The sequence below is a fragment of the Numenius arquata genome, chromosome 13, assembly GCF_964106895.1.
Source record: "Numenius arquata chromosome 13, bNumArq3.hap1.1, whole genome shotgun sequence".
NCBI lineage: Eukaryota > Metazoa > Chordata > Aves > Charadriiformes > Scolopacidae > Numenius > Numenius arquata.
The window spans coordinates 10709632-10731069 of record NC_133588.1 but is presented as its reverse complement, the minus strand read 5'-3'; the positions used below and the strand labels follow the sequence as shown (position 1 = coordinate 10731069).

The 21438-nt window shown below is 53.0% G+C and overlaps 1 protein-coding gene across 1 annotated transcript; it reads left to right on the top strand.

Annotated features, from left to right (window-relative positions):
- Window positions 1–479: 479 nt before the first annotated feature.
- TCF25 (TCF25 ribosome quality control complex subunit) lies at window positions 480–20164 on the top strand. Its single transcript, XM_074157963.1, has 18 exons — window positions 480–677; window positions 1861–2028; window positions 4062–4136; window positions 6123–6247; window positions 7796–7861; window positions 8999–9075; window positions 9636–9766; window positions 12323–12425; window positions 13378–13471; window positions 14557–14649; window positions 15284–15389; window positions 15785–15944; window positions 16986–17073; window positions 17649–17807; window positions 18530–18620; window positions 18920–18999; window positions 19589–19661; window positions 19913–20164. The coding sequence occupies exons 1-18, from the start codon at window positions 513–515 to the stop codon at window positions 20072–20074; spliced, it is 2016 nt and encodes a 671-aa protein (XP_074014064.1). The 5' UTR covers window positions 480–512; the 3' UTR covers window positions 20075–20164.
- The last annotated feature ends 1274 nt before the right edge of the window (window positions 20165–21438 follow it).

Sequence of the window (21438 nt, the reverse complement as noted above, 5' to 3'; positions counted from 1 at the left end):
AACATCCCCCACTTCCATTCCCATGCTCCTCCCAGCAGCCCCCACGTGTGTAACCCAGCCCCGTGTCCACGCCAGGCTGTCCCCCTGTGTCCTCCCCGGCCTGTCCCACCCGTGTCCCCGGGCTGTGCCCCGCCGTGACCCCGCTCAGGAGCCGTGGGAAACCGCGCGGTCCCACGCCCCCCCGCCCCGCTCCGCGAGACATATTTCACGCGGTGCTCGCGCGGGGCGCGAAGCAGGACCCGCGCAACTGCGCAGTGCGCCTGCGCAGTGACGGGGGTGTGGCGCCGAAGGCGAGGTGCGCATGCGTGCTATCGCCCGACGCGCAGGCGCAGTGAGGAGGGGCCGGGGAGGCGGGTAGAGGGGGCCGGCCCTGCGCAGGCGCAGTGCGGCAGGACAGGGGGAGAACCTGCGCAGGCGCTTCGGCCACCCGTGCGCAGGCGCAGTGGGGCGGGGCCGGACGGCGCAGGCGCGGGGGGAGCGGCGCGCGCAGGCGCAGTGCCTGACGGGGCTCCATGTCGCGGCGGGCCCTGCGGCGGCTCCGGGGCGAGCAGCGGGGCCAAGAGGAGCCGGGCCTCGGTGAGCTGGGCCTGGACCCCGGCCCTGAGCGGGGACAGGAAGGGCCGCCGTCAGCTGCCCCCGGGAGAGCCCGCACTGGCGTCAGCAACCGCTTCGAGCTGGTGAGGGGGGGTGACAGTGCCAGGAGAGAGGTTGGAGCCTGTGAGGTGGTGGTGCCCTGGGGAGGCCTCGGGGTGGCAGTGGCCGTGGGATAGGGCAGCTGAGGTGGGAGTGGGTAGCTGGGGTGGCAGTGGCTGGGGAGGGGGCAGCTGGGATGGGAGGGGGCAGCTGAAGTGGCAGTGGCTGTGGTCAGCTGTGGGGGACAGCTGGGGTGGCAGTTATTGGGAGGGTGGGTGACTGAAGGGTGACAGTGACTGTATGAGAGTGATTCGGAGGGCAGTGACTAGGGGGAGGTTGGGGGGTGACCAGAGGGAACGGGGGAACTGGGTGGCAGTGACCCAGAAGGATGACAGCGACCCAGGGGGTGGTAGCTGGGTGAGAGTGACTGAGGTGACAGTTTTGGGGAGGGAGTGACTTGGGGTCAGTGACTCGGGTGGGACTGAGGAGTTTGGGGTGGTGCGTGACCTGGAGGGCCTGGGTGAGACTCAGCTGGGGGGATGCGAATTGGAGGGTAGGAGATGGGGGCTACAGGGAGGGCTTGAGGGGGCAACAACTGCGGCTAAAAATAGGAGGGAATTGGAGGGAGGCCTAGGAGGAGCTGGGTGGTCTGGGTCTGGATGTTGTCAGAGCTGGGCCTGAGTACTGAGGTTGTCAAATAGTGGGTGAAACCAGTTTAGGTACGTTCCTGCCGCCTTCCCAGCTCCGCAAGATGCTGGGGCTCAGGCAGGCCCTGATGGCACAGGTGGGTCGGTCCTTGGGCACCTTAGCCAGCCCCAGTGGTTCCCTGTCCTTCCCCAAGGCTTGGCTGCATGAGCATTGGGCAAGGCTGGCTTTGGAGGCTCTCTTCAAGGAAGAGCAAAGTCCAGATAGAGCAGTGCTTTTTCCGCTGGCCATGCCATGCAGTGGATGTGTTGTCGTGGCCCTCCAGTGACTTGGTGGGTGCGGGGCTGTTCCAGGCACCTGCTGGGTGACACGCTTTAAGTGAGGGTTCATCCCTGTCTGTCTGCTGGAGAAGCCAGTTGGGTAGCTGAGCCCTGTGCTGCTTCTGCGATGTTTTTATCTTCCATTTGCAAGTGTGAGTGGAACAGATCAGATCCCTGGGGAATTCTCTCTGCCGGGCACAGGAGAGGGCAGAGCGCAGCCCCATGCCAGCCGTGTTTGCAGCTTGTCCATCTATTTGTGCAGATCACTGCCGAGGAGTCGGAGGATGAGCTGCCATCCAGAGAGGAGCCAGGGGATGCCCGGCTCAGCGAGCGGGATGCAGCAGAAGGGAACAACAAAAGGGCTGTAACTGAAGAGACTGAAGGTGATGGGCAGAGAGATGGGGAGGAGACACAGCAGCCGGACCAAATGGTAACTAAACCACAGGTATCTAGAGATGATGGTGGTCACTGTGCAAGGTGCAGAGAGAAGTTATCTTATTTCTCTGTTTCTGTGTGTGCTGAGCAGCCTTGTGGGTGCCAGACAAGCATGTTTCTTTTCCCTTGCACCTGGGTTTTGTCAGAGCCTGATGATGTGAGCGTCAGGGAAGGGGCGCATGTGGGGAGCTTAAACCCAGGTGCTTGGGGCTCCAGATCTGGAGGAGAATGAGCAGTTTGGTGTTGAGGATTGGGTTTGTGCCTGGGATCCGGGGAGATTTTACATCCAGAGGGGAGGTTCCTGAGGAGGACCTTGTGCTGTGTCCTTATGAGTGCTGAGCTCGGGCAAAGAGCACGGGAAGGAAAGCACCCTGGGATTCTGAAATGATTATTGCTTCTCTGCTCCCTTCACTGCACAATTACTTGAGCTCTGCACCATACGTGGGGCTGGGCTGTTCTGTAAATGCTCAGTTGTCATGGTTTATCCCCAACCAGCAACTAGGACGATGTAGCCACTCACTCACTCTGGAGTGATGCAGTGCAGTTGCTCACCACCTGGTGATCAATTGCCCGGCCCCTCCCAAGCAGCAATCACAGGTTCTTGCTCCCTGGCCCATCTGGGGGACATACTGAGCATGATGCCCATGGTATGGAATATTCCTTTGGCCAGCTTGTCCTGTCTGTGCTCCGTCTCAGCTTTTCTGAGAAGCTGAAAAGGTCCTTGACTTAAAATAAGTATTTCTTAAATAACAACTAAAACAATATGTGTTATCAACATTCTCATACTAAATCCAGAACAGCAGGTAGTAGGAAGAAAATTAACTCTATTCCAGCTGAAACTAGGACATCAGTGAAGCATTTGTTTTGGAGTGGATGGTGTGAAGATTCTGAGCAATGTAAACTAAACATTGAACTTACTCTTCTCTGGAGCATTTTGTTGTTGTTTTGTGTTTAGTTTCCCTCCTGTGGTCTGTATCAGCTTGGAAGTGTCTCCTTAGAGAAGCATGTAAGGAAAGGGGCACTTTAATTAACAATTTGACGTTGCAAGTCTAGCCCATGTCTTACTGGAGACGAGGATGGGGGTGAGTGAAGGGTGATTGGCTCCCTGGTCTCACCCATTAGGGCGCAGCATTTGGGGTGTTCCTGTGGGCTTTGGGTGCCAGGCGGTGTAACCAGAGGAGCAAAGACCACTGTCTGTGTACGGTCTGGCTGTGCTGGTAGCCTCAGACAGCCTGGAGGCCTGGGAACGCTCCGGATGTGTGGTGTGAGCTCTGCTTGGCTGGTTCCAGTGGGCCCTGACTCTGTGAATTTGCTGCGTAATCACTGCAGGGTGCACCTGCTGCTTCTCTCAGAGCTTCCCAGATAGAAATGTGGGAGCCCTCAGCAGGCGTCTCCCTGCCGTTTGATAGAGCTGAATTGGGGCTGCATGTTCCTCTGGTTCTGCAATCAGCTCAGGAGCTGTGGGATTGTTCTGGTAACGCTGTTACTCCCTGTATTACCTGTGTAGGTTCTGGAAATGCGCTTTTCAGCTCTGTAGGTCTTGGGGAAGAGCCAGCGCGGACAGCAGTGTGCCTGTCAGGTTAGGGAATGCTACACGGCATCGAGAGCTGTGAAGTAGCTGCGTCAGCAGTGAGAGGAGTCTATTTCATGTGGTGCTTTCGGGCAGGTTTTGGTTTCTGTGGAAATTTGAGCCACTGGTGAAACTGTCAGAAATAAAGTTTGTTCTAGAGAGTAAAGGAGGGCTGAAATGTTTCTTCCACACCTGGCATATCTAAAGAGTTTCTTGCCTGATTTTGTAGTCTCAGACATATGAAAATCAGCTGGAATTTAACCCTTGCATTTGTAGACATTTGGTGCTTTCCTCCATTTTCTCCTTATGTCTTAATTTCCACTTGCTGAAAAACTTGAAAGGGTGAATATTGGTTTCATTTAATAAGGGCCCTCCTGGTGTGCTGGTGGCTCCTGGTGGAGCTTTCATCCCTGCAGTCTGTGGGCATTCTCTGACAGCTGTTCTGTTTCTCTTTGCAGCCTACGTCGAGTAACAAGCCGCGAAAGAAAAAAAAGAAAAGAAAAGCCAAGAAGACTTCAGCAGGGGAGACTCTGGTATGTCTGCGTTTGCTCTGAGAGTTAGTGTCTGTGCTAATTTCTGCATTGGGGTTGACAAAGTGGATACTCTGAGGTGGCTGCAGAAACAATTTTGAGGCAAAAATGCTTGGTTTTGCATTGTACTCATTTAAAATTACGACATGGCAACAGCAGCTTTTGGCTGTGGTCCTTCAAGCAGCCAGGACCAGTGCAGCTCTGCTGCAGATGCTTAGAGCTGAAATCCTCACAGCGGCATCTTCTTTCATCTCTGCTTTGAGGCTTCGCACGGGAGGGGGTACCGTGTGAGGAATGAATTCGTATTTTCATTATATTTTCCTTGCCCTACTTAGGTAGCTGTCCCTGCTCTGCAGAGCCATACAGAGCTCTCGCTGCCAGCTGTCGTTCACATTTCCTTCTCCTCCGTGCGCAGCCACGCACCTTCTCTGTAGTGTGACATCTGGTAGCTGAATGTGACAGGAGTGTCTGCTTGTGTCTTATCAGTAAATGTGCCGCCAAGGGCTCTTCCCTCGGGACCTGCTGTGTCCCCTCAGTGGTGAAGGGAGCAAGGGGACAGTGATTCTGTCTAAGCTGCCTACCCCCAAGGAAGTGTGCTTGCACTGAGAACTTTATCCAGTGTCTTTGTTTGTTATGGATAAAACTCAGAGACAAATCTGTATGCTTGAATATACTTTATCTGCTTGAGCTAAGTGACTGAACAGATTATAGTCATTGGTCTTTTAAACTCAATAGAAATAAAGTTCAAGTAGGAACTGGTTTTTTGCTAAGGTTTAAGACTCTTAACTAATCATTCAAGGGAGATCCTGTGCTAGACATTCCGAGCCAGAGCGTGCTGAAGTGCTGAACGGGTGGGCTGTTACTCCAATGTAGGTGCTCAGCTGGCTGCCTCCTCCCTGAGAATTCTGTTGCGTGAGCTCAGAGTGAGTTACTAAGGCAGAGAACCCGATCAAAGAGCCAGTTTCCTCGCCTAGTCCAAGAATAACAAGCAATAGGGTGACATCTGCCAGCTGTAGGCTCTAGTGAGACTTAATGCCCAGAACCAGGCAGTTTGATTTGCTAACTACAGATAATACCACCTTTGTTCAAGCACTTAAATGCAAAGCACGTTATAAATTTTTCATGTATCCACTCCACGCGGGGTGGCTATATTTAGCTGGAAAAGGCAAGCTCACAGTGCTATTTGGGTGTTGTGAATGGAATTCCATGTTCCACCCACGTACATCATGAGGAGGATGTGAAACGGCTGCATGAGAAATGCGTCACTTGCTATTTGTGAGGAAAAATAGAGGAAAATCAGGATAAAAGTGTTATACAACTGTTGAATGTGAACTGCTGGATATATTTTTGGGGTTGTTACAAGACGGGGAAAGTGCAAGTGCATTGTGTTAGAGCTGGGTTAAAATCACTCCAGTGTTTGATACCTTCTTATGAGGGTCACAGCAGTAACTTAGTGTTTCCATGGAAAGTAGATGGTAAAGGCTGATTATTTAAATATTTATGATTATAATCAGTGCCCCAACATTTCATGATATTGTAGTATAAATAAACCTGACAAAGCACAGTGAAGGCTGGGTAAGAAGGGGCAGACCAGACCACCTGCCAGCTCTTGCCCATGCTGGATATATTCAGCTGATGTGTTCGAACTCACGATGGTGTGAAGAGCAGCAGCCCTGTCACAGCTTGAGCAAGCGGAGAAGAGCAACTAGCCCTTATGGGGGCAGTTGGACAGGGAAGGCAGGCTCTGTGTGGGATTCCTGAGGGAATAAAGGGTGCCAGGTGCGGAGCAGGAGGCCTCAATAAGAGAGGGTACGTGCACACCCGAGGTGAGCGATGGGGCAGCAGCGGGGTGAGTGGTAGGGGCTGCACCAGTATCGCACAGAGATCAGGATCCAGAGGCAGCCGGGTGTGATCTCTGATGGGTGACCTGCATGCTGTGGTGACTCATTCTGTAATAACTGCCTTGTCTTTGCATGTGCCTATCTTAAGGAAGACAACAACCTGGAAGACATCGACAGCCTGCTGGAGAAGATTGAGGATACCAATGGGCTGTTGCAGCAGACCCAGAGTGGTATAACAGCTGACAGCAGGCCTCTACTCTACATAGAGCACAGGTAGTGCTTGCTTCCTTCCTGATTTTTGGCTTTGGCCATGACAGGGCTATTTGTTCCCCCAAGGGAGTTGGGAGCCTCCTGGTGTAATCAGGACCTGGCTCGAAAGGGGTTGTGGTAGTGGTTGTGCCCATCCCTGTTTCTAACTGTTGCTTTTAGAGCTGTGTTCAGTTTTGAGCAGTGACTGGTATTCTCTGCTGTCAAGCTTGGTTTGAGTGGGTGACTGAACCAGATTAGCTTCCAGAGGCGCTTTCCAGCATAGAACACTCTGTGACTCTGTGGGAGAATCTCTGCAGAGCTGCTGAAAGCCCTGGTGTATAAAGCTTTGCAATCAAACCCTCCTGGCCAGGTGACTGGCTGCTTTCAGACCAGGTGCTGTGAGCAACAGGCCCCAGTGCAGTGTATGCTGTCTGAGGAGGAGGGCTGAGAAGTGCTAGGAGCTAATTTCACCAGGAAAGCGGGTTGGACTTGTCTAACCTTTCTGGCATGTCACCATCAACAAAGTGGACTAAACACCTAGAGTGTCCGAGAGCTGAAGAATGAGTCAGCCTCAAATTAGAGACCTGTAACATCTGGGCCTGAATCACACTGGGAAACCTGTTGGGAGTGGGCTGGCTGGTGTGTCCAGCATGTTTCGGAGCCCAGGGCTGGTGCAGACACTGGCATTTCTTCCTGTTGTTGGAAAAAACCTTTAAATTGGTAGCTGCGACAATTCACCAGTCCCAGTTTTGAAACCTTCAGGCACGCTGCATCAAAACTGAGCCTAGGCTGGTGGGCACTCGGTGCTATTGCAGCCTGTTCAGGGACGTTTCAGTAAAGGCAGAATATTTGTTTATCTAGAGGTGGTTTTAAACTTCAGTGACTTCTCTGGTCAAGTAAATCTTATTAAGAAACCTTTGAGAGCAGGATAATCTCCCAAGGGAGTGAGGGTTGTCAGTGCTGGATCTCAGCCTTCCATTCTCTCTCTTGAGAGAGAGGATGGCAGAGAAACCCCTCTGAAATGCTCCTCCCTTCTCTTGGCCAAATGTTAGGTCAAGAAAACTGTAGGTGTTGTCATGCTTTGACACGAGATCTTTGTATTAAAAAAAAAAAATATTTTAATCCTTGCCAGTCTCCGTGCAGTGGTTAGGGTGCTTGCCCCACACTGCAGGCTGCCACACTAGACTCGGCAGCAGGTAGATATCTCGTTTTTTCCAGACACACACACCCTGAGCACACACTCCTGCACGGAGACTCTCCAGGGAATATTCCCAGACTAAGGCCTCAGCTGCCCTGGAGAGGGCAGCAGAAGTATTCCCCAGCTCAGCGCCTTTTAGGAGCAGAGCGTGAAGGAAGCGTGCATGTGATTGAAAAGTGTTTTGATGCCTCCTGTTCTGACCATTTTTAGGGTCCTTGTTGTGTCAGATCAGTGGTGTGTGTGACAGTTCAGGGGACTGGCAAGAGACAGTTCAAGGTACAGAACACTTGGCACTGGTGGAGAAGACTTGAGTGTGAGACTTTTGGCTGTGTTTAACTGACAATAGGTTTTCTTTCTTTTCTCAACCTTCTCAGAAACTTGAATCCAGAGAACGAGTTGAAGAGATACTTTGGGGCTCGTGCAGTTCTTGGTGACCAGAGGTTAGTCCAGAATTTAATATTATACCCTTTCAAAGTCCAAGTCAGTGTGTCTGTCCTTCCCTTGGTACAGCTTACCGAGCCCCCGGTGCCACACCTAGGCAGGGAATCCAGGGTTTAGGGTGTCTTACTCATTTAGTAGTCACTTGTTGGGACAGGAGCATTTTTTTTTGTGATATGGTGGGGAAGGAAGACTTCTCCAGGCTTTTGCTAGCATTCACTTTTTTTTTCTGCTGATTTTCCCCTCTCTTTACTGTCAAACACCCTTCTAAAGTCCTTTCACTCAAATTCATAAGAGTATAGGCTCTTAGATATATATTTATTTATTTTTTTTTTTCCTTTCTCCAGCATTTGTTGCTTTTTGCTATTCCAAAGTCTCAGATGGACCCTGAATACTTCTCAGGGGGTCTCATGCACTTGCTTCCAGGGGCCCAGGGAACTTACTGCTTCTTGGGTATCAGGTCTCTATGCAATTATCCATTGCACTGTGCTCAGTGTTATCCAGAAATCCCTGCTTTCATGAACTGCTTGAAAAATGTGCACATAAGAAGGGTATAAGCTCAGAGCAGTGATGATGATAGCTGAAGCCTCTCTGAGAGAGTCTGTGGAAGAATATTTAGTGCTTGAGGAAGAAGCAGCAGTCCCGTACTGAGGAGACATGACTTTCTTAGAATAGCCTTGATTTCTAAGTTCTTCCTTCCCCGAACCAATAAATTGGTTGCATTATGAGTATGGCTTAACTAAAGCAGTTGACATTTGAAGGCGCTGCTGGGAAGAGAGATGAGTCAGAGGGATATGGGGCTCTCTTAATTGGACCTGGGAAGCTGTTGGAAGCAAAGAGGCAGCTGAGAACTTGGCAGGAATAAAAACAGGGGAGAGAAGCTATTGAAGGAAATGCTGGAGGCACTAGCTGGCCCAAAGAGGAATGGTTCAAGTAAGGCAGAGCCTGAGCGAAGGTATGTTGTGTCTTGAAGGCAAAACATGTTGAAGCTCTGGGCAAAAGCTCCATGTGGCAGGGCTGCAGCTGGGGAAGAAGTTGGATCTCTTTTTTTCCCTGAATCATCGTTTTTCTGGCTGCTTTCAGCCCTCTGCATTCTGTTCATACAGAGAAACTGTGACCTGCCATGTTTATTTCCTCAGGCAAAGGCAGCGCCAGTGTGTCCGTGGCACGTGGCTGACAACTCCCCAGAGCACCTGGCCACGCTACACCAGAACAGGTGAGGCTTTTTGTGCCACCTCCCAAAGCACCGTGCTGCCACTGGCTGCCAGGGCAGCTCAGTCCTGTGCCTGTGTTGCCATGGATGGCTGCTCCTGCCAGCCTGGCTTTCCTAGAGCATCCACGCATGGAAACCAGAGCTGCTTTAATCAGCTGCCAGGCCCAGGCTTTGTGCTGGCTGATGCAGAAAAGGAACTGTTCGTCAGCTGATGGAAATACCTCCTTTCTCAATAGGGAGAACTCTGTTGTGTAGTATCTTAGTGTTTGAGCTTTTTTTTTGCCCCCCTTATTGGAAGTAGCGGGTGATGAGCGCTTCCCTTCTTAACAGCAGTCTTGCTGGATAATGAGAAATATCTCTGGGGACATCAGGTGGGTTTCAGACTTTGACTCATGGGAGGAGGGAAAGGAGTGAAATTCTCTAGGAGTTTCTGATAACACATCTGGCTCCGGACCCAATGATGAGCATGAGCTTTCTGTGTGATAAGAAAGCAGAAGACCTTCTCTTGCTGCTGTGCTCGCCAGCTGGCAGCAGTGCTACCCAGTCTCCTCTGCACCTTCTAGGTATTGTCATGCAGCTGTTGGACACCAAGGGGGGAGTGCAGTACTTCACGTTTGAGCACCATCGCAAGTACCAGGAAGTGCAGTTGAAGTTCCTGGAGAATGTAGAGACCATGGACCCCAACAGTGTTGTGGTACGTTGTGAGATTGGGTTGCCCATGCTGTTACCTCCTGTGTTCCTGCAGCCCCTTTCCCTGGCAGGGGAGGTTGGGCTGATGCATCCCAGGGCTTATTTTTTGCCAGTCTCATATTGAGCAGCAGAGCAATGTGCCCCCTCTGTGTGGGGCGAGGCAGCATTGCTTGCTGAGCTCTGCTTCCACCTTATAAGATAAGTGACCACCTTGGGGCAGATGAGGTCCAGTGGCTGGTGGTGGAGCCTCGGTGGCTCTGCCGAGAGCATGGCAGGTAGCCATCTGGAAGAGGAGCCTTCAGAAACTGACCATTTGGCTGAAGGAGTAGGAATAAAAGTCCCTTGTCTCAGCTTTTCAGCTGGGAAAGGAAAAATATTGTATAAACCTATCTTTAAATGGGAATCTAAACTAACAGTTGTTCTATTTATAAACTCTTGCATGGATGAAGAATGTGTCTTTTCTTGGTGTTTCAGCAAAACAGTCTTTGTGTTGAAGGTTCTTCATGCATGTCCAAGCTCATTAAACTGTATGGTAACTTTTATAGTTTGTAGTGATAAGTAACAGTAAAATTGCTCTGCGCCCTGCTGAACCATAATTGAGGTATTTTTGCTCTGAAAACCCTGGCCACATGAGCTCGGATACATGCCCTGTAGAAGTTTCTTAAAGAGGCCATTGTGTACTAAATAAAGTTTTCTTCCTTCTGCTTTCCCACACTCTGCTCGTGGCCACTGCTCCCTCCAGCTCATCAGTTCTGCCTGCTGACTGGGATTCGCATTAAATGATGCAAAGTAATTCCTATGCAGCAGTGATCAGCCCGAGAGCCAGCATCCTAAGGACAGCTCAGACACAGTCTCACGGCTGTGCAGAGCAGGACAGGTTTTCCGTGGAACACTTTAGCCTTTATGCTCTGTCCCTGTTAAGTGGGTCTGGCTATGTTTGAAGATATTTCTACAGCTTTAGTCTTTCAATTTTCTGTTAAGGGTAAGATCTAACAGACAAGGGTTTGCCGATGCCAGAAGTACTTCAAACCTCCAACCAGTTTACCTGTGACGGCCACAGTTTCACGTAGCTGGAGCCCAGCTCTGCCTTGCTGCTATGGTTTCAGCATGCAAAACATGATTTTTTTGGTGTCCTGCTCATTGAGTGTTTTTTCTGCTCTTGCGAGTGGGTTAAAAGAGGTTTGCTGGTGAAGTTGCAAGTGCATGAAGAGCACTTTTTCCGGTCACAATGACCCTATGTGCTCCATCTGTTCAAAAAAAGGACTAGAAAGGAACTTGATAGCAAGCAGGGAAGGGGTAAAACGTCAGGCGAGCGGCACTGATGCGAAGGTGCTGGGCTGGGACAGCCTGGAACGTAAAGGCTTTGTACTGTATGTGGGCATGCTCACCACCACCCTGCAGATGTACAACTTCTGGAGCTTTTGAAGGCATATTTTTTCAATTTTGGGGAAAAAAAAATTAAACTTTGAGGAGATTGGAAGTAGCTTCTGTATTTTCATATTGAAACTGAATTTTAGGCACTCAGAAAAAGTAGCCCATTTATAATATAATTAGTGAATGCATGGGTTTTTGAGGTGTGCTTCAAGTTCAGTTCTGAGGCCTGCAAAAAAATACATTAAATCCATTATCATTCAGGAGCTGGATCCTAGAATTGTATGTGTCACAACATCCTCTCGGTACCCAGAGGAAGCAAAAGCCTGATCAAATGCTCAGAATTGTTAAGGGACAGAGAATAAAACAAAAAATGCAATTATGCCTGCTGCCTGCATCTGGAATATTGTATGCAGTTCTGGGCCCTCACCTTCAAAAGGATGTGGTGAAGCTGGGAGAGATTCAGAGGAGGACAGCAAAGATGATCAAAGGGCTGACATGGCCTCTGTGCTGGAAAAGCTGGGTTGACCCGGGAGGGAAGTGCCTGAGGGAAGCTGCTGTCAAGGGCCCAAATCCTGTGTGGAGTGGCGAGAGATCTCCCTGCTGGCCCTTCCAGCACAGGGGTGGAGCTGGCAGGCTGGGATTAAAGGAAGTTCTTTGCATTGTGTGCTTGAGTGGTAGCTTTCTGTATTGCAGAGCTGGGTTGCTGGAAAGGTACCTGGGTCGGTAAGTGAACAAAATCATGGGAGGAGACACCATTAATATCAATGGCATCTTTGATAGTGGTGGTCCCTGAACTCCTAAAGGTTGGTAGTTTAGAGAGTGCTGGGCGTTATCACACATACCCAACTTTGTGCCCTCTTTTCCAGGCATCTGCTTTTGGAGAAAGGGCAAGATTGACCTCTGATCTGACCCAGCATGATAGTTCTTAGATTCTTTTAATCCATAGTTTTAGCCTTTCATGTGAGGTGCGTCCCCAGCCTTGCACTACAGTCTAAGCACTGGCTTCCTGATGGTGTGGGACAGGATTTCTTCACCTTCAGAGCCGGGGCAGGAACAGCCCCTTTCTCGTAGGCACGGTGTCAGGGCATTTGCCTCCCTGCCACGCTTACAGAGCTTGCCTCGTAGGCAGAGTGTGTGAAACCCATGATTTGTGCCATCATGTAATCAAGCTCCTGCTCTTGTGTAGCCGCTGCTCCAGGCACTGGAACCGTACCATGTGGACTCCCTTCTGCTGCTCAGTGACGTGTGCCGGATGCAGGAGGATCAGGAGATGGCCCGTGAGCTTGTAGGTAAGAGCTGAAGTGAGGAGCAGATGTCCTGGCGTGAATTAGTAATCAAGGGATTTTTGGTTCAGTTTTGGGTTTGTTTCAACAGAGAGGCAGCAAACCAGAAGGGTTGGTTTGGTTGTGTCTGTGGCTCTGGGCCATGAGCATTCAGCCTTGTGTCATCCTGCAGACCAGCAGCTTTTGCTGGAGGCTTTTAAGTAGAGCCGGATGCGCTTGCCTGGGACAAAGCAGATCAGTGCTCACCTTCAAAATGAATGGATGGATTGTCTGGATGTGATGGGGTTCTCACCTTTAGGACATCCCTTGCAGGAGGAGGGTCTGATTTAGTAGTTACCAGGTTCTGCAGTGCGAGGGCTGTTCCAGGAAGCCTGTGCCCTCTGCAGGGAGCCTGCCCAGCCCTCTGGGCCAGCGTGCTTTGCCTTCCTCTGACGAGGATGTTGCAGGTCAGCACATCGGGTTCTGCTCCTCAGGGCACTACAGGCTGCGTGGGGGCAGGAGGCATCCTGGAGGATGGCTGCCCCTTGGACTGCCTGCTGCAGTCTGGTGTCTGAGATGTGCTGTTTGGTAACCGGGGCATGTGCTCTGCAGCATGATAGGAGGGGCCAGAGGTGAGGTGAGGACAGAATCTTCAGCTTCCCTGTGTGAAGATAGTTGTGGCAGAGGCAGCTGTACCAGCCTCAATCCCAGACCTCCTTCAGGAGAGTCACTTTTCCCAACTGGAGCATGATCTAATGCCCTCATAAGGGGGCAAAGCTTGCTTGCCTGGGTATCTGCTGCGACCAATGTACTCTGAAGTAGCTTTGTGCCTCGCTGGGCTGTGAACAAGCTTATTTCATGCCAGAGCTCTCAGTTATCAGTGTCTTCTGGGCTAAATCAACTGCCGTTTTGTGAGCAGTGGGACTGCATGGGGTGCCGGGGTGGTGGCGTGCCCTGACGCTGTCCTTGCTGTCTGCAGAGCAGGCGCTGTACAGCCTGGAGTGCTCCTTCCACCCCCTCTTCAGTCTCACCAGCGGGACCTGCAGGCTGGATTACCGGCGGCCAGAGAACAGGTAGGCAGCACGCTGGCCTGCCCCACGTCTGCTGGAGAGCCGTCGCGGCGTGCCCTGGCCTACTTTGGACATGGAGACCCAGATTCACAGCGTCTGCTGCGTCATCCACTGTGGCGGGGGACCTTGAATGTCCCTTGCTGTCAGAACAAGCTCTGCTACTCGGTGGTCGGTGGCAGTGCCCTTCAGCAAGGCAGCAGCGGGGCCCCTGAGATGGGTGCTGGGTAACCAGCAGCTCTTGTACTGAGGTTTCTTTGCAAAGCATCCTCTTTCCCGGGAGATTTCTTACTGGAGCAGTAACTGCTCCCCCCGTCACATCCTTCTCGTGCAATTAGTGCCCCTTAGCCCAAAATGGCACTTATTTTTGTCACAAAAATACTCACTGCGTGTTTATGGCTGTGCTTGGTCGCTTGTGTTATCTACCCGGCCTTTGTCCCCAGCACTCATGCTGCTCCCAGGCCGGCTCTTTATGTAATGACAGCTCTGCAGCTGCGGGGAAAGGTGACTTTATTCTGGGAATTTTCCAGTCAGCTGACCCAAGTCATCCCTCCCAAACTGCTGTACCTGAAGGTTGCTCAGATTTCCAGTACCTGCTCGCTGATGGGCTTGGTGCCGTCTGTGACCTGAACGCAGCAATCTATCATACCCGATTTGGGCCTTAGTCCTTCCCCCGTACACATCATGCATGCACTGTGTCACTGTCCCCATGTGGCTGGGCAGGCTGGGGACAAGGCAGGATGCAGAGTTTGGGGATTTACTTGTTTCTCTTGTCCTGAGTTGTCGGCCGGTCTGCGAGAGCTCAAGGTTGCAGGGCCTTGGGGAGCAGGGACAGAGCAGGCCACAGGTTTGCTGTCCCTATGCTGGTATAAAGAAAAAAAGAAAAAAAAAAAAAAAGAGATGGGATTATGGAGGGTCTGTGTCACCTCGTGCTGCACCAGGCTGGGTCCCCAGACACCCCTGACTGTGCTGTGGTGCTGATGCTCAGGGGGGTAAGGAGATGGGGCTGACTGTGGGTCCCTGTTCTTAAGTGGAATGAGATACTTCTCTCCAAATCTGGCTTCTAAAACCTATTCCTGTTCCCCCCACAGGTCTTTCTTCCTGGCTCTCTTCAAGCACCTGATGTTGCTGGAGAAGAGAGGCTGTCCCAGGACAGCCCTGGAATTCTGCAAGCTGATTCTGAGGTGGGTACCCCCACTGAGGGTTGTGCCCTGTTCCCTGCAGGATGTGACAGGGTGTCTCAGTTTTGGGGGAACATGCCTCGAGCAATGCACCAAACCTAACCCAAGCAGGGAAAACCCTCCCGAGGTGTACTGCTGCTCCCAGGCTCAGCGAGGGCTTGTTTCCACTCCTTGCAGTTGCAGCGTCACAGGTTAGTTTTGAGCACGTGCTCTTATCTGTGGTGCTGCTTTGGAGAGAGGCCATCATTGAGAAGGAGGCTTAAACAGATGGGACCTGGGTGGCCCTTGCTGTTGAGTGCTGATCTCCAGGCCTGTCTGGTTATTGTAGCAGAGCTCAGAGTTTCTGTGATGCAGATGTACAATGGTGGCTTTAGTCCGCTCAGTTTGTGGCCATTCATCCTCCTCCTGTGTGGTGACAGGGGGACTGTCACCCCTCTTGAGGGATGCAGACCAGGTGTTGCACCGTCATCCTGCCTGTGCAGGAACGATCGTGTTCCCGTTATCTCCGCTTGCTGAGTCACAGAAGCTCTCTGGATGCTAGTGGGAAAGTCCTGCTTGACATAGAAATGAGGACAGATACTTCAGCTGTTATGACACTGATTTTGTTTCCTCCCCTTGTGCTCACCTCCCTCTGAAGCCTTGATCCAGAGAACGACCCTCTGTGTGTGCTGCTGCTGATCGATTTTCTCTCCCTCCGAGCTAGAGAATACACCTTCCTGACCCGCATGTTCCAGGAGGTGGAGGTGAGTTACCAACAGGCTGCCCTGGCAAGAGAGGGGGCAGAGAGGGAAGCGCTGGTTCCTGGGGCTCTCCCCAACTGGGCTGGACTGGAGAGGGCAGCTGGGTCAGAGCGTGAGGTTTTCTGAACCAGCTTAGCCCTTTGAGGGCTGTCTCATGGCCAGGCTGGCATCCCAAAATCATCAGAATGACCCAGAAAGCGTGTGTTCTTGTAATCCTGGTACCCTGCAAACAATTGTACAAACTCCAAATTGCTTACTCAGTTGTGGGGGCACCAAGCCAATGGCTGGGAAGTAACTTAATCCAGCAAGCAAGAAACCCCACCCTGTGTGCAGCCCAGCCACATCGAGATTGTTCTGCACAGCATCATTTCTCGGTAAATCTGTCTCTCATCCTGCAGAGTCACCGGAATTTGTCCCAGCTCCCCAATTTTGCCTTCTCCGTGCCGCTGGCCTATTTCTTCCTGAGCCAGCAGGAGGAGCGCTCAGAGCTGGAGCTAAGCCAAGCCCAGGAGAAAGCTGCCCGGCTCATCCAGCTCGCGTTGATCATGTTCCCAAGCGGTAAGTCCGTCCCCACCGGTAAGTCCGTCCCCGCAGGCTTTGTCACTGTCTTCATCTGTGAGAGTGAAGGCTGGATTGCAGGCAGTCAAATGCAGAGGCAGCAGTTTGCCTGGGGGTTGCAAATGGCGTTTGCCTCTGTCTGTGGGAGATGGGAGCCCTGACTCAGAGGGTGAGGCAGCTCGGGCAGTGGCAGGTACCGCTCTACCTGCGTCTGGTGTGGTGGTGGTGGTGGTGGTATTCGGCCTCCCCATGCCGTGGCAGGGGTGGCAAGAGGACAGTGGAACCAGGTAGGGCCCCTGCAGCTGTGAACCCTCCACGTGTTAGGAGGAGATCAGGGACTGTTTTCCCTGCTGTGCACCCTCCTCGGAGCAGCTGATGCCCCTTCATTAGAGATGGTCACGGGCGTGCGAGTTGGGGGAGGATGAGAACCGGAGTCTTGGAGCAGGAAAATGTTTCACCTCAGGGTTGGCCAGACCAGAGACAGCAAGTCTCTCTCAGGTTTCCCTCCAAGGCACTGCTCTGCTTTAGATGTGTTCTCTATGGGTGCCCATCACTCTTGCTTTCATCCAGTTGGTGCTCCTGTCCATGAAAGGAGATATACAGCCCCTCTGGGCCCAGGAGGGTGTGTCTTTATACACAGGAATAACCAGCTCTCGAACAGAGGTTTAGTTTGTGTTGACTGAAACCATCTTTTTTGCTGCTTGTCATGGTGACCGAAATAAATCCCTTGTTCAAGTTCAAAGGCCAGCAGCATTAAGTGCAGAAAATTGCACCTTATTTCACTGGGGGGAAAAAAAATAATGTTGTTCTTTTTTCACTTACTCTGGATCTGTTTCCGTCACCCACACAGAGATCAAAATGCAGCATAACCCTCAGCAGCATCCTCGCACCCTCCTTGCCTGGGTTCTCCTTCAGCGCCCCAGTGGGGGGCTCACCTCTGGGATGGGACTGTCTCTCTGCAGCCTTGGCAGTGGTGACCGGCCGTGACACGGTGCTCCTTGCCGGGCTACTGAAAGCGAGCTCTCTGACTTTCTCCTGCAGTTCTTATGCCGTTGTTGGATCACTGCAGTGTGCAGCCCGATGCCAGGGTCGCGTCCCATTCCTTTTTTGGGCTGAATGCTCAGATAAGGTAAGCCCTGGAGATGTTCTCGGTAAAGAGAAGGAATCGATTTTGCCGGTAGTGGGGCTTTTGCTTGCTCAGGCAGCTAATGGAGTTACAAAGCTGCGGAGGAGGATATTTGGTTTTCCCGTCTAGGCTGTTAGATGCTTTGATAATGGATTTCCATAATGGCCAGCAGATAATGCTAATAGAGCTGCCTCACCTTAATGTGGACGGGTCAGAAGTTCATACTGAAGCTTGTCGGTACATGCAGTAAAGGAGAACAACATGTGTGTACTCTCAGGGCAGGCTGTCTCCTACCAGTCTGGATTTCCCTGACACGTGGTCCTCCTAAACACGCGAATGCTCTCCCCCTCGGGTCAAGGCAGCGTGTACTTTCATCTCATGGCTATGCTTATCCCAAAAATAGATGAAGGCAGAAAAACTGGTGAAGGTAGATGGAAATAGCAAAGCAGGGAGCCTGCGATTCCTCTCTTTGTGTTCTCACGCCGAAGCACAGTGCAGAGACGAGCCCTTGCCAGCCAGCACAGGGACCTGCAGGCGGGAAGGAGGAGAGTGCCCTGAATAACAACTGTCTCCCGTAGTCAGCCTCCTGCCTTGAACCAGCTGACGTCCCTCTACGTGGGAAGGACTCACTCCCTGTGGAAGGACCCAGCCGTCATGGCGTGGCTGGAGCCCAATGTCCACGAAGTGTTGCGCATGGTGGACGCCCGGGACCCGCTGGTGGAGGAGTCTGAGCACAAGTGAGTGTGGCAGGTGGAGGTGAGCGGCTCTCGTACCAGGCTTGGGTGCTGGAACTCGGGGACGGAGGAGGCCGGGGGGCTCTGCAGATGAGAGGAGCTCTGTCCCAAGTAGCAGCAGCACTGGGGCTTGCCCGGAGCCCCACAACTGCTCATCTGATGGTGGCTGCTGATGCTAAGGGTTACACCTTGGGGCCAGGAAGGCAGAAGCTCTTCCATACTTTGCACAAGCGTGAATTAAAAGCTGTAGCTTTTGCTCACTGGGGAGTGTGTGCTACGCTGGCTTCCCCCAGCCTCGGCCATCACATGTGCCCTGGAAATCACCCAGGAGGGCAGAGGGGTTGGTGCTGGCCAGGAGGGGCACAGCTCATGGATATTTATTACACAGAGCAGGTGAGTGCATAGAAACACCTTCCAGCTCTGAGAAACAGGAGAGGGAAGAATTTGGTCTTGTCCTAAACCAAAGTTAGTTTGCTCTGCTGACCTGCAGAGGAACAGGACTGGTGAGAGTGATCTGTGCAGTGTCCCTGAGCTGTTCCGCTCTTTCATCTGAGGTCAGCAGCTGCCAAGTGACTTTGGCTTTGCCGTAGGCCAGCTCCATCCAATGCAGTGCATCCCCCCAGAGCCAGGAATGAAGCTGACAGTGCACCTAGAGAAGCAAAAATGGAAAGCTGGCTATGCTGAGGTGTGCTCTGTGCAATCCTCTCTTCCCCTCCCTGCTGTAGGAGGAAAACGCTGTACCAGAGTGCACCCAGGAATATCTACCGGCACATCATCCTCTCGGAGGTGAAGGAGGCCATGGCAGCTCTACCTCTGGTGAGGGGCTCTGACGGGGCACAGGCAGCACTGCTGTGTGCAGTGTGATGGCGCTCATGTTCCCGCTGTCCATGCGGATGCTGGGCACATCTTAAACCCCAGCCACCGGCAAGAAACATGGGCCTCAAAGTGTCCTCCCTGGGGCTGCACACGGGGGCAGCTGATGCCCGGCTCTGTTGCACTCCCTGAGACAAAGGGCTGTCCTGCTGGTCTGGCCATCTCTGTGCTTCGGTGTTTGCCGCTGCTGGCGACGCAGCCTTCACTCCTTCTTTCTTCTCCTTCTCCCCCCCACCATGCAGGAGGTGACCTCGCAGCCTGTGATGGGGTACGACCCCTTGCCTCCTTTGGACTCCATCGTTTCCTACACCAGACCAGAAAGGTACCTTCTCCACCCTTCGTTTCTGGCACAGCCGGCGTGTTCCTGGCGCACCCTGAGCCCCAGGCCTGGGCGCATGTGGGAGCTCGGAGCTGACATCCTCCTCCATCTTGGAGGAAGAGCTGCCTGGCTTGTGGAGCTCCCCGACAGGCAGAGCATACAGGCAGGACTGGTCCTGCCGCTTTTCCTTGATGGTCACCGCCGGAGACGGTGGCTGTTCACAGCCATTAAAGCAAAGGCCATTGAAAAATTCTGGCTGTTGCTTACCTGAGGTGGTTTGGAGTAAATACAGGTTTAAGCGCAGCCGGCTGTGGTGCGCACAGACCGCTCAGGTGAAGCCCATACGTGTCTTATGCACTGACCCAGCTCACAGCAAACATCAGTGCTTTTAACAACAGCTGGCCAGCTGCTGGCTGGTAGGAAATCCTTGAGAATCCCCCAATACCCTGCTTCAGGGCTGGCTCGGGAGGGGCCGTGGGCTGGTTCCAGACAGCGTGCTTCTCCCCAGCATCCCTGGGCTGTCTCAGCCCCAGCGAGAAGTCAAGTACCAGGCTGTCCCCTTAACCGTGGTGTGACTTCTTCTGTCTTTCAGAACGAATCATCCATCCAACGAAAGCACTTTATCTCTCTTCTTCCGATCGCTGTTGCCAAATTTTAACTTGCAGGTATGTGCAGTGAGCCGCTGCGGGCAGAGCGGAGCGCGCTGCTGCTGCTCTCGGTGTGCACAAGTTCCCACTGCACAGTGTTCTGCAAAGGGAGTGGCTCTTGGCATATGCAGTGTGTAAACGTCAGGTTGCAGAGCAGCCTGATGCTTTTTGGCAAGCGGCATTGTCTCCCTCCTTGCCTGCTGCAGCCGGCGGGGCGAGGGGGAGAAACAGCTCCCTGCCCAGCCCCTCCAGCTCTGCTCTCTTGGCAGGGGGACATCAGGCACGAGAGGGATGAAGAGGCTGGAGCAGGGCAGGACCTTAACCAGGGGGTGAACAGGCTCATGGCGGCCATGCGAGACATGCTGGCGAACATCCAGTTTCAGGAACCCCCCCGAGATGACAATCCCGAAGGCGACGGGGACTGGGACTGAGCCGAGAGTGCACGTCTTCCCCCCCCAACCCTCTGTAATCAACCCCCTGCCCCGACTTCTTTCGCTCTCCAATAAAGTCATACAAAACCAAGGCGCCTGCTCTCGCTGCGGGGATGGGCTCTGTCTGGGGGGGTGCTGCCACCACGGGCACTTTCCGTATCTCTCACTGGGTGGTGAGGACTGTCTGAACAGTGGCACAGCTAATCTACAGCAGCTGTCCCTCGGCCCCAAGTCAGCTTAGTCCCCTTCTGGCCTCCTCCAAGCACATTTGCTGTGCCTTTCCCTTGCCTGCTCTTCTCCTGCTTTTGTGTCTGAAGGGCTGGAGGGGTTTTTGCCCTCTCCTGTGGCTCCTGAGCCGTGCTGCCCTTTGCAGCCCGAAGCCTCCTTCCCTCCATGAAACACTCCAGGTGCTGGACCTTCCAGCTTTGCTGATGAAGGGCTGGGGGTGCCCAAACCAGTAGGGACACTGTGCTCTGGCAGGAGCTCCCTGGCTCCTGCAGCTCTCCCCGTGGAGGTGTGCGGGGAGCGGCTTTTCCTTGTGCTGCAGCCGTTGGATCGCGCTGTGGGCAGAAAGGATTCCCCCCCCCCTCTTCTTTGTTTCCCACCCCCCTCTCCGTCCCTTGTTTCCCCCATCTTCACGTGGGGACGCGAAGCGATGCAGAGCCAGGAATGAGGTCAGCAGCACTCGAACCCTGAGCTCATCCTTTGCTGACCACAAAGCTTTTTTTTTTTTTTTTTTTTCTCCCCCCCCCCCCCCTTTTTCTGCTGTGTAACGGTGTGTATGTGGCTCTAATGCTGAGCCAGGCTGTGCTGCCCGGAATAAATCCTTCCCCCCTCCTCTCCCTGCTCTTCTGCAGCATCTGCTGCCTCCCTTCCCTGGGGAGCAGCCTGGATCGGCAGGGATGGGGCCGGGGGCAGGTTGGCCTGAGCCCTGGGGTCTGCGCTACAGCGCAGACCCCAGGGCTCAGGCCAACCTGCCCCCGGTCCCATCCCTGCTGGCACATCCCAATCCCACGGCACAGGATCCTCGTCCGCTCGCCTGGCTTGGATTTGCAGACTCAGCGTTTTTTCTCGCCCTGCTTTCAAAGCCTCTGTTGATAAAGCTAAAAATTCATGGCACGTACCGGCGTGCTCTTTAGCCAAGCAGCAGCCGGGAAAGGTGGCGGGGGTGGGGGGGGGGGGGAAAGCCGGTGGCTGTTGGTCCCAGATCCCTCCTGCTCGCATTTCCCTAGGGATGAGAGGTGTTTTGCTGTTCCTTGCCCAGTGCCGGGGCTTCAGCTCGACACACGGCAAGTGTTAGCCATAGCTCCCTGCCGTGCTGGCACTTGGGGTGAGCAAAGGCACCATGGCAGCCTGGGACCCTA

What these genes read in the sequence shown, in the direction of transcription:
- TCF25 (XM_074157963.1), top strand. Translation starts at nt 513, where the DNA reads ATGTCGCGGCGGGCCCTGCGGCGGCTCCGGGGCGAGCAGCGGGGCCAA. An exon ending in GCATGTTCCAGGAGGTGGAG is followed by an intron (nt 15,390 to 15,784) that starts GTGAGTTACCAA and finishes CTCATCCTGCAG; the next exon opens with AGTCACCGGAATTTGTCCCA. An exon ending in TCCTACACCAGACCAGAAAG is followed by an intron (nt 19,000 to 19,588) that starts GTACCTTCTCCA and finishes TCTGTCTTTCAG; the next exon opens with AACGAATCATCCATCCAACG.